Source organism: Acomys minous (genome assembly GCF_964271855.1).
Source record: "Acomys minous genome assembly, chromosome: 12".
In the NCBI taxonomy this organism is placed as follows: domain Eukaryota; kingdom Metazoa; phylum Chordata; class Mammalia; order Rodentia; family Muridae; genus Acomys; species Acomys minous.
The window spans coordinates 19,859,613-19,871,701 of NC_140493.1; the positions used below are offsets into that span (position 1 = coordinate 19,859,613).

The 12,089-nt window shown below is 52.5% G+C and overlaps 1 protein-coding gene across 1 annotated transcript; it reads left to right on the plus strand.

The window, feature by feature from the left end:
* The first annotated feature begins 2,750 nt into the window (after positions 1-2,750).
* Positions 2,751-7,326, plus strand: LOC311578545 (cytochrome P450 2D3-like). Its single transcript, XM_084748452.1, has 9 exons — positions 2,751-3,150; positions 4,098-4,269; positions 4,564-4,716; positions 4,796-4,956; positions 5,618-5,794; positions 5,934-6,075; positions 6,295-6,482; positions 6,828-6,969; positions 7,071-7,326. Exons 1-9 carry the CDS (start codon positions 2,962-2,964, stop codon positions 7,247-7,249), a joined length of 1,503 nt encoding a protein of 500 aa, XP_084604578.1. The 5' UTR covers positions 2,751-2,961; the 3' UTR covers positions 7,250-7,326.
* The last annotated feature ends 4,763 nt before the right edge of the window (positions 7,327-12,089 follow it).

Consider the following 12,089-nt stretch of genomic DNA (forward strand, 5'->3'; position numbering starts at 1 on the left):
GTCTCAACTGTGTCCCAAGTCTTCAGTCCACAGACAGACCTGCCCCTCTATCTGGTCAGCCCAACCTAGGAGCAACCTTAATGTTGTGAGAAAAGAGATTCTTGACACAGAACAGTGGCCTTCAGTATCCAGTGTGGGAGGATGAAGCAAGAAGGTTGCAAGTTCAAGGCCAGCGGGGGCATTCTATCCTAGACTACTTAATGAGATGCTTTCTCATAAAGGGGTTGGGGAGCTAAATAGTCACAGGAAGTGATGAAGGAAGGAGGAGGAAATGAGAGGGAGGAAGCACGAACTTAACCCAGACTCCAGCAACAATCAGGGATGAACTTTCTTGCTTGGACTCAGCCCTTGATTTGGTAGTAAGACAGGGGCAAAGGGGAGCCCCTGTGACTGTTTCACTGAGGGGATGCTGTCCCTTCAGGCTGAGTCTGACAAACAGGAGACTGATGAAGTCACAGGGCAGGCACGACAACCCAAACAGCAGACAATGGCAGACAAGGCCCACATGCCCTACAGCAATGCTGTCAACTGTGAGGTGCAGCACTCAACACCACAGGAAGTCACACAACCAAAGCCCCTTTGTTTGGGGATGTCTCTCATGACAGAACCAGCTATAAGCATGCCAGTAGTCTAAAGGTGGTTTCCTCAACTAAGGTGGGGAGCTCTCCTTTGTGAGTGTGAGGTGTCATTCTCCCTCCCCTTTTTTTTTCATTAATTTTCAAAAAATGTGAAAATATTAAAGCTCAGATCACCAATGCAAAGATGGATTGTTGGGATCACAGTGCACAACTCTTTGAAGTGACTCTTTTCTCCTCCAAGTCAATTTTAGTCTGGGACCTGACTGATATACTGCTGTTGCACTTTGATTTCCTTTTCCATTCATTTTTGTCTTTTCAATATTTTTCCTTGAGTTTTAAATCCTGTTAATTACAAATACTGCATTTGATAGCAAAGATTCAGTGGCTTTGGATTGCATAGGTAACATCCTATCATATCTGCCCATAGTTCTGAGGAGGCCTCACACCATGAGGGGTACAGTAACCATCTGGGAAGGGAAGCTTCACCAACCCTAAGCGACCTCCAACCTCCATTGCCCAAACTAAGCCTTCCCAAGGCAGCACCCAGAAGTCACTGTCCTCCCAGTGAGTGAGGTCACACTTCCCAGGCTGACTGGGTTCGCACTTCCCATCATGCCTAGGAAGAGAAGAACCTGGGAAGGGCTCTTAGACTCACTGTTGGTCTTCACAATGAAGCCAGCAGAGGGAAATGGCTCACAGGACAGAGTCCAGGAGACACCTGCCCAGGGTCCATTTGTCCAGTTCCAGTGGAGGACAGAGGACAGAGATTAAGTATGTGTTGCCTGTGTAGAGAGAACTGCAAATCTGGGAGCACCAATGACCCTAGATGGCCAAGGACTCATCTCCAGCTTCCTGTGGCAGAACGGGCACATATGTGCAGCTGGCATGAAAACATGACCCCAGTCTCTTAGAAGTCACATGACCCCAGTCCCTTAGAAGTCACAGGACCCCAGTACCTTAGAGGTCAAATGACCATGGCCAACCACAGTGGTTCACATGGCTGAGAGCACGTGGACTGAGGTGAAGGGAAGCAGACAGTGCTAGCAGGCAGCTGTGTAGCAGAGCATCCAAGTCACCTCCCAAGAGCAGGGGACAGATCAGGGAACCCTTTATAGCACACAGTGTGACATCACTCTCCTGTCAGCACACTTACCTCACAGGAGCTCACTTAGCTAAAGTGGGAATATCAGGCCTGGTCCGGCTTATCCCACAATGGGGCCAGCACCCAGTCAACACCATTGTACAGCACTCAGACAGGCTGAGATCAGAGGAGAGGCAGACTGTGCTGTCCCAGCACTGACTCCAGGGTTAACCATCAATCACCACAAGTTACCCTGGGAGGGTCCTGGAGCAGAGCAGGAGGAAGCCAGCAGCCTGAGCATGTCAGTGAGCAGAGCGCGGTTGTCTCCCTCCTCCCACTCTTGACCGTGACCCTTTCAGGTGTCCTGACTCCCCTGCAGGCCGCCTTCAGGTGATACTGAGCCTAGAGAGAAAGACCCTTGTCTGTGCCCCAACCTAGGCTGCCATCCTGTGTCACAGTGTGGGGCAGGGTCACTGGACAGGGCAAGGACCAGTAGTAGGGACAGGAACCGGGAGCAGACTTTGGGGGCTTCAGGCCAGCAACAAACATGTCACCTCAGGCCTGGTGACAGAGAGGTCAGCTGAGAAGGGGTGGCATGGGCAGCAGAGAGAGGAAGATCCAGTGTCCAGACCTTGCTATGGCTCCATGGTGTGCTCCCCTCTACCTTGCTCCTGCCTCTCTTTTCTTCTGCTTCACTGTAGGGGGCAGCAGAGAGCAAGAGCTGAGCCTGGCCTCCACTGGGACATCTGAGCCTTGATCTTCAGAGGTCTGGATCCCCAGAGAGGATAGGGACAGAGACTTCGCTGACCCCAGTGAGTGAGAGAGAGTGGGCATGTGCAGGGTGACCAGCAGCTGTCCTGAGCACATGTGCATTTTGCGTCATTTTTCTGTTTTCTTCATGGATTACATTGGCTGTAGCTGCCTTCCCCTACTGCCCCTCACTCACCACAGGCTGCAGCTGCCTTCCCCCACTGCCCCTCACCACCACAGGCTGCATGTGGGGCACAACAGATAATTTTACTGCACAACATAATTGTCCACCTCAAAGCAGAGTCACCTGAATATACCCCCTCCATGTTCAGCCAGAAGAACCATTAAGTCAGCTCCTGGGAGGGACTCACTCTCTCTGGCTCCTCCCTACACTTGAACAAACAAAATTTGGCTGGAGCAGAGAACAAAGGGCAGCTCTGGCACTCCTTTATAAGGTAGCGGGATCCAACCTTGGGACTTCTGGTCCTAGGCTTTTGTGGTGAGCGTTGTCACTTGTTCTTTGGGAAGCCTGGGGAGCAGTGGCCCACAGCCATGGAGCTGCTGACTGGGACTGTCCTGTGGCCCGTGGCCATATTCACAGTCATCTTCATATTGCTGGTGGACCTGATGCACAGGCGCCAGCGCTGGGCTGCCCGCTACCCACCAGGCCCTGCACCGTGGCCTGTGCTGGGCAACCTGCTGCAGCTGGACTTGGAGAACATGCCGTATAGCATGTACAAGGTAAGTGACTTACTGCTGGGAGGTAACAGAGGATGCGGTGTCCATTGGAGCAGGTAGTGGGAGTGGAGCCATAGGTTAAACAGGGAATTGTGCCCCAGAGAAGGACCACCTCTTCCTGGTGGTGGCACTTAGACATTTTTGGGCAACAGTTTTGAGGCACAAAGTCCAGGAGGTGAGGCAGGATGTGACAGCAGGTTCAAGGGTGATTGGACAGGTCAGTAGTCATAGAGGTCCCAAGTCCCTGTGATCCTGTCTGTCATAGGTGAGGTCTTAGCATGGTGCCAGGCCCCAAGTCTAGCACAGCCTGTCTGTCAGCACAGCAAGTGGACAGAGGGCTGTGGCTGGTGACTCTCTTGCTGCTGTGTGCTCTGTGGCCTCACTGCCCATCTCAAGGAACCTGAGTTTCCTCATATGTCCTGAGATGCTAAGGGGCCTAGGACAGTGTTGGGGTCTGGGATGGTCTCAGCTGGGTGATCACATCTACTGTGAGTCCTTTGCTGAACTTAAACAATGAGATGCCAGGCCTGGTGGGTTGACTCTGCTGTTAAGAGCACTTGCTGCTCCTCCAGAGGTCCTGAGTTCAATTCCCAATAACCAAATGGTGACTCACAACTATCTGGAATATGATCTGGTGCCTTATTCTGGTAGGCATGAAGACAGAGTACTTATTAATGGAAATAAAAAATCATTAAAAAGAAAAGAAAAAGAAAAGAAGGCACAGTTTTAATATGCCAGGTCTCAAGCTAGGGATGAAAGTAAGAGGAAGAGCATTCTTCCAGGACATATGAAGACCAAACTTCAATAACAAGCAACACACACACACACACACACACACACACACACACACACACACACACACACAAACTATGCCAATGCTAGTGCAGGGAGCCTGGTTCTAGGCCCCACGGGGACCTCCACTTCCTAAGTGCTCTGTCCCTCTGCTTCAGCTTCGAAACCGCTATGGTGACGTGTTCAGCCTGCAGATGGCCTGGAAGCCTGTGGTCGTCATCAATGGCCTGAAGGCCGTGCAGGAAGCGCTGCTGACCTGTGGAGAGGACACTGCTGACCGCCCTAAAATACCCATCTTTCAACACATTGGCCATGGACACAAAGCTCAAGGCAAAAGGCTGCTGGGTGGGGGAGGGGAGGCAGTCATAGCATCAGAGCCAGACATGGTGGGTACTGGGCAGAGGAAGGACAGGGCCTGATACAGGTGACAAGCAGTTAGCGACTCAACAAGCAGCCACTGAAATCCATCATGGAGCCTACGTAGCGGGCTAGGAGGTGGTAGGCGTGGCTTTTGGAGGAAGGTGGGAGGATACGAGTGATGCTCGTCCCAGAGCAGATGACTAATGGTGGGAGCAGTTGATGGCAAAGCCAGGTGTCTTTGCTTACACACAGATGTGTCCACAGGTGTGGTCTTTGCACCATATGGGCCTGAGTGGCGAGAGCAGCGGCGGTTCTCTGTGTCCACTCTGCGCAACTTCGGCCTGGGCAGGAAATCGCTGGAGCAGTGGGTGACAGAGGAGGCTGGCCACCTCTGTGACGCCTTAGCCGACCAGGCTGGTGGGTGACTGGTGGGGTGTGCGCATGGGCACAGCGAGATCGCACTGAGAACATGACTAACTGGCATCTCCGCTCCCAGGGCGTCCCCTCAGTCCCTACATGCTCCTCAGCAAAGCCGTGTGCAATGTGATCGCGTCCCTCATTTACGCCCGCCGCTTTGAGTATGGAGACCCTTCCCTCATCAACATGCTAACAACATTGGAAGAAAACATGGGAGAGACTAATGGCTTGCTTCCCGAGGTAGGGGGCTTGGGGCAGCCTGCGGAACCACTTCTGTGCCATCCATCCTCCCAGAGGAGCCTTAGGCAGGGGATTTGGAGAGCAAGACTTCTAGAAATGTCTACCACAGGAATAAAAGCATAGAGCTTCACAAACCTGGAACAAACGCAGGGAAAATGTGGACCAAGGTCAGGTGTCCAGAACAGGGACAGCCAGTGCCCTCTGACTATATAGAAACTACAAAAGCCTGTGAAAGTTTCAGAGTAGAATATTCCTTCTGTTCACCCTGGGAACCAAGAGTCTGAGGCTGGAACTAAAGAGGAGACAGGAGATGAGAGGAGCGCACCGGGCCTTGTGGGAGAGGCTGGAAAGTGAGACTGGGTGAGATCAACATTGAGCAGAGGAACCCAGGGGCCAGAGAGATGCACAGTGGGTAAGGGAGCTGGCCAAGCCAGCCTGGCACTTGAGTGCAGTTCCCGTAAGGACACAAGTGACTCCGTTTGTTTTCCTCTGACCGCAATATTCTTGTCGTGGCCACAACACTCTCCACATCATGCGTGTACAATCACACATTGAAATAATAATGATTAACATTATTATTATTATTAGAAATCTTATTTACTTCACACATTAAATGAAAAGGCAACAATACCGCCCAGCACCTTGTCTGTGTGTGTTACAGGTTCTGAACACGTTCCCAATTCTCCTTCGCATCCCGGGGTTGGCCGACAAGGTCTTCCCTGCACAAAAGACATTCATGAGTATGGTGGATACGCTGCTAGCTGAGCACAGGAGGACCTGGGATGCTGACAAGCCACCTCAAAGCCTAACTGATGCCTTTTTGGCTGAGATGGAGAAGGTGAGAGATGGTGAGCTGTGGTGTCCAGCATGTCGTGGCTAACCCAGTGACCCCCAAGCGTGGCCTCCCGCAGACACTGGCTGGGTATCATGGGCCTTTTCCCTCTTTGCTCTGAGTCCACTGTCTCTCTCTGGCCCAGGCCAAGGGGAACCCTGAGAGCAGCTTCAATGATGCCAATCTACGTCTCGTTGTCTCTGATCTGTTTGGTGCTGGGATGGTGACCACGTCAACCACGCTGTCCTGGGCCCTGCTGTTCATGATCCTGCACCCGGATGTGCAGCGTGAGCCTGGCTGGGCTGGGAAGAAAGGAGGAGGAGGGACGAGGCAGTGTCCTTAAGCTTCCCTGGGACACTTGTGGCTCCTGACCCAGGATTGCCCCAGACTGTGGCCTGGGTGATGGCCATCTTACTCTCATGGACCCAGCCCTTAGCAGAGAGGAAGTAGAGGGACAAGGGGAATCTCCCTGGGGCTCCTTCACTGAGGGGATGCTGTCCTTCCAGGCCGTGTCCAGCAGGAGATTGATGAAGTCCTAGGGCAGGCGCGGCGCCCAGAGATGGCTGACCAGGCCCGCATGCCCTACACCAATGCTGTCATCCATGAGGTGCAGCGCTTTGCGGACATCGCCCCATTGAATTTGCCACACATGACGTCACGTGACATTGAAGTACAAGGCTTCCGCATCCCCAAGGTAGGCATGGGCCCTCCTACCGATAGCATGGCCACTAGCAAACAAAGGAAGGAAAGACCAAAACTCATGTGCCCTGGATTTCCATGTGGTGCTGCAACCATCCTGGGTGTGAGTATGCTGCAGCCGTTCCTGGGAGTCCTCGGGGAAACTGGGTGTCCAATGAGATGATCCACGGTGGAGAATGGGAGCAGACGTGGATGAAGCACTAGTTTCCAAGGTCACCCATCACCCATGAAGGAGCTGCGGTACTCTGACGAAGGGACTCAGTGTGTGGAGGTGGAAGAGGTTGTGCATGCAAATTTGGGGCCCCACCCCAGTCCATACTGACATAGTGTCTCCCGCCAGGGCACGATGCTCATCCCCAACCTGTCCTCGGTGCTGAAGGACGAGACCGTCTGGGAGAAACCCCTCCAATTCCATCCTGAGCACTTCCTGGACGCCCAGGGACACTTTGTGAAGCCTGAGGCCTTCATGCCATTCTCCGCAGGTGCCCGCGGGGTGCCTGGCGCCCTGTGTCTTCCCAGGGTGCCTCTGAGGGTGGAGATCCTACCAGGACCCAGACTAACCAAGCCTCTCTCCCACCCTCAGGCCGCCGCATATGCCTGGGGGAGCCCCTGGCCCGCATGGAGCTCTTCCTCTTCTTCACCTGCCTCCTGCAGCGCTTTAGCTTCTCCGTGCCCGATGGACAGTCCAGACCCAGTGACCAAGGCATCTTCGCACTGCCAGTTACTCCAAAGCCTTACCAACTCTGTGTAGCCGTGCGCTAGCAGGGCCAGTAGCTCCACCTTCTGCTCAGCTTGGGCTGATTGAATGTTCAATAAACAAGTTCTGTGGCTGCACCTCAGACTCCTGGTCCAATTCCCATCCTTGTCTCAACTGTGTCCCAAGTCTTCAGTCCACAGACAGACCTGCCCCTCTATCTGGTCAGCCCAACCTAGGAGCAACCTTAATGTTGTGAGAAGAGAGATTCTTGACACAGAACAGTGGCCTTCAGTATCCAATGTGGGCGGATGAAGCAAGAAGGTTGCAACTTCAAGGCCAGCATGGGCATTCTAGCCTAGACTACTTTGAGATGCTTTCTCATAAAGGGGGTGGGGAGCTAAATAGTCACAGGAAGTGATGAAGGAAGGAGGAGGAAATGAGAGGGAGGAGGCACGAACTAACCCAGACTCCAGCAACAATCAGAGACGAACTTTCTCGCTTGGACTCAATCCTTACTTTCGTTGTTACACAGAGGCAAAGGGCAGAGCTTCACTGAGGGGACGCTGTCCCTCCAGGCATAGTCCAATGAGAGATTGATGAAGTCAAAGGACAGGGGGGGGTGACCCGAGATGGCAGACCAGGCCCCCATGTCCTACACCAATGCTGCCATCCATGAGGTGCAGCGCTTTGGGGACATCGCTCCATTGATTTTTCCCCGCCACACATTCCGTGACATTGAAGTCCAGGACTTTCTCATCCCCAGGGTAGGCATGGGCCCCTCTGCTCTGCATCCCCAAGGTGATGTTCCTGCCACTGCCTCCTAAGGGCTAGGATTACAGGCATGCACCACCACACCTGGCATTAATGTCATCTCGGCTTTATTTTGTTAAGGCATCACTAATACCCACAAACCTTGCCATTATTGTTGTGCTTGGAATCGAACCCAAGGCCTTATGCATACTCAGCACACATCAGTGTACCACACTCCAGAGTGTATGTGTGCATGTTGATTTGTGTTCTATGTAGGCACATGTGTGTAGTGTAGGCTTAGGCATGTGTAAGGAGTGTTGGCATGTGTGTGGTGTTTAGGCAAGTGTGTGGTGTGTAGGCATGTGTGTGGTGTGTAGACATGTGTGTGGTGTGTAGGGTGTGGTGTGTAGGCATGTGTGTGGTGTAGGCATGTGTGTGGTGTGTTGGCATGTGTGTGGTGTGTAGGCACGCGTGTGGTGTGTAGGCATGTGTATGGTGTGTAGGCATGTGGGTGGTATGTAGGCATGTGTGTGGTGTGTAGGCATGCGTGTGGTGTGTAGGCATGTGTGTGGTGTGTAGGCGTGTGTGGTGTGTAGGCATGTGGGTGGTGTGTAAGCATGTGTGTGGTGTGTAGGCATGTGTGTGGTGTGTAGGCATGTGTTTGGTGTGTAGGCATATGTGTGGTGTGTAGGCATGTGTGTGGTGTGTAGGCATGTGGGTGGTGTGTAGGCATGTGGGTGGTGTTTAGGCCTGTGTGTGGTGTTTAGGCATGTGTGTGGTGTGTAGGCATGTGTGTGGTGTGTAGGCATGTGTAAGGAGTCTTGGCATGTATGTGGTGTATAGGCATGTGTGTGGTATGTAGACATGTGTGTGGTGTGTAGGGTGTGGTGTGTAGGCATGTGTGTGGTGTAGGCATGTGTGTGGTGTGTTGGCATGTGTGTGGTGTGTAGGCATGCGTGTGGTGTGTAGGCATGTGTATGGTGTGTAGGCATGTGGGTGGTATGTAGCCATGTGTGTGGTGTGTAGGCATGCATGTGGTGTGTAGGCATGTGTGTGGTGTGTAGGCATGTGTGTGGTGTGTAGGCATGTGGGTGGTGTGTAGGCATGTGTGTGGTGTGTAGGCATGTGTGTGGTGTGTAGGCATGTGTTTGGTGTGTAGGCATGCGTGTGGTGTGTAGGCATGTGTGTGGTGTGTAGGCATGTGTGTGGTGTGTAGGCATGTGTGTGGTGTGTAGGCATGTGTGTGGTGTGTAGGCATATGGGTGGTGTGTAGGCATGTGGGTGGTGTGTAGGCATGTGGGTGGTGTACAGGCATGTGTGTGGTGTTTAGGCATGTGTGTGGTGTGTAGGCATGTGTGTGGTGTGTAGGCATGTGTAAGGAGTCTTGGCATGTGTGTGGTGTATAGGCATGTGTGTGGTGTGTAGACATGTGTGTGGTGTGTAGGGTGTGGTGTGTAGGCATGTGTGTGGTGTAGGCATGTGTGTGGTGTGTTGGCATGTGTGTGGTGTGTAGGCATGCGTGTGGTGTGTAGGCATGTGTATGGTGTGTAGACATGTGGGTGGTATGTAGGCATGTGTGTGGTGTGTAGGCATGCATGTGGTGTGTAGGCATGTGTGTGGTGTGTAGGCATGTGTGTGGTGTGTAGGCATGTGGGTGGTGTGTAGGCATGTGTGTGGTGTGTAGGCATGTGTGTGGTGTGTAGGCATGTGTTTGGTGTGTAGGCATATGTGTGGTGTGTAGGCATGTGTGTGGTGTGTAGGCATGTGGGTGGTGTGTAGGCATGTGGGTGGTGTACAGGCATGTGTGTGGTGTTTAGGCATGTGTGTGGTGTGTAGGCATGTGTAAGGCGTGTTGGCATGTGTGTGGTGTGTAGGCATGTGTGTGGTGTGTAGGCATGTGGGAGGGATTTCGGCATGCGTGTGGTGTGTAGGCATGTGTGTGGTGTGTAGGCGTGTGTGGTGTGTAGGAATGTGGGTGGTGTGTAAGCATGTGTGTGGTGTGTAGGCATGTGTGTGGTGTGTAGGCATGTGTTTGGTGTGTAGGCATATGTGTGGTGTGTAGGCATGTGGGTGGTGTGTAGGCATGTGGGTGGTGTGTAGGCATGTGGGTGGTGTACAGGCATGTGTGTGGTGTTTAGGCATGTGTGTGGTGTGTAGGCATGTGTGTGGTGTGTAGGCATGTGTAAGGAGTCTTGGCATGTGTGTGGTGTATAGGCATGTGTGTGGTGTGTAGACATGTGTGTGGTGTGTAGGGTGTGGTGTGTAGGCATGTGTGTGGTGTAGGCATGTGTGTGGTGTGTTGGCATGTGTGTGGTGTGTAGGCATGCGTGTGGTGTGTAGGCATGTGTATGGTGTGTAGGCATGTGGGTGGTATGTAGGCATGTGTGTGGTGTGTAGGCATGCGTGTGGTGTGTAGGCATGTGTGTGGTGTGTAGGCATGTGTGTGGTGTGTAGGCATGTGGGTGGTGTGTAGGCATGTGTGTGGTGTGTAGGCATGTGTGTGGTGTGTAGGCATGTGTTTGGTGTGTAGGCATATGTGTGGTGTGTAGGCATGTGTGTGGTGTGTAGGCATGTGGGTGGTGTGTAGGCATGTGGGTGGTGTACAGGCATGTGTGTGGTGTGTAGGCATGTGTAAGGAGTGTTGGCATGTGTGTGGTGTGTAGGCATGTGTGTGGTGTGTAGGCATGTGGGAGGGATTTCGGCATGTGGGTGGTGTGTAGGGTGTCGTGTGTAGGGCGTGGTGTGTAGACATGTGTGTGGTGTGTACACATGTGTCATGTGTCAACATGTGTGCTGTTGTGTAGGTTTGTGTACATGGGCAGCAGGTAGTACAGAAGCCTCTGCAGAAGCAGTTCTCGCTGCTTCTACAACATGTCAGCCTGTGTGGTGGGGCTCACATCCCTGCATGCACCTCTTCAACACCACAGGAAGTCACAAAACCAAAGCCCATCTATTTGGGGAGATCTCTCATGACGGAACCAGCTCTAAGTGTGCTCAATGTCTCAAGGTGGTCTCCTCAAATAAGGTGAGGAGTTCTCCTTTGATGAATGTGAGGTGTCATTCCCCATTTCTTTTCATTAATTTTGGTAAAATGTGAGGAGTTTTAAAGCTCAGATCACGAATGCAAAATTGTTAGGATCAGGCGCCCCAATTCTTAGAAGAGATTCTTGTCTCTTCCAAGTCAGTTTCTGCCTGGGACCTGACTGATACACTGCTGTTGCACCTTGATTTCCTTTTCCATTCACTTTTGTCTTTTCAATATTTTTCTCATTTTTTTACTTGAGTTTTCAATCAAAAGAATTACAAATTCTGTGTTGCACACCAAGTGTGCATCATCTCAAGAAACAGTTCAGTGGCTTTGGATTGCATAGGTAACATCCTATCATAACTGCCCATAGTTCTGAGGAGGCCTCACACCATGAGGGGTACAGTAACCATCTGGGAAGGGAAGCTTCACCAACCCTAAGCAACCTCCAGTCTCCATTACCCAAACTAAGCCTTCCCAAGGCAGCACCCAGATGTCACTGTCCTCCCAGTGAGTGAGGTCATAGTACCCAGGCTGACTGGGTTAGCACTTCCCACCATGCCTAGGAAGAGGAGAAGAACCTGGGAAGGGCTCTTAGACTCACTGCTGGTCTTCACAATGAAGCCAGCACAGGGAAATGGCTCACAGGACAGAGTCCAGGAGACACCTGCCCAGGGTCCATTTGTCCAGTTCCTCTGGAGGACAGAGGACAGAGATTAAGTATGTGTTGCCTGTGTACAGAGAACTGCAAATCTGGGAGCACCAATGACCCCTGATGGCCAGGGACTCAGCTCCAGCTTCCTGTGGCAGAACTGGCTCACCAGTGCAGCTGGCATGAGAACAGAACCCAAGCCCCCTAGAAGTCACATGACCCCAGTACCTTAGAGGCCACATGACACTGGCCAACCACAGTGGGTCACATGGCTGAGGGCAAGTGGACTGGGGGTGAAGGGAAACAGACAGTGCTAGCAGGCAGCTGTGTAGCAGAGCATCGAGGTCACCTCCCAAGCGTAGGTGACATACTAGGGAACCCTTTACAGCTGAGGATTACATTGGCCCCAGCTGCTTTCACCCACTGCCCCTCACTCACCACAGGCTGCAGCTGCCTTCCCCACTGCCCCTCACTCACC

What these genes read in the sequence shown, in the direction of transcription:
- LOC311578545 (XM_084748452.1), top strand. Translation starts at nt 2,962, where the DNA reads ATGGAGCTGCTGACTGGGACTGTCCTGTGGCCCGTGGCCATATTCACA. An exon ending in CTAATGGCTTGCTTCCCGAG is followed by an intron (nt 4,957 to 5,617) that starts GTAGGGGGCTTG and finishes TGTGTGTTACAG; the next exon opens with GTTCTGAACACGTTCCCAAT. An exon ending in AAGGCTTCCGCATCCCCAAG is followed by an intron (nt 6,483 to 6,827) that starts GTAGGCATGGGC and finishes GTCTCCCGCCAG; the next exon opens with GGCACGATGCTCATCCCCAA.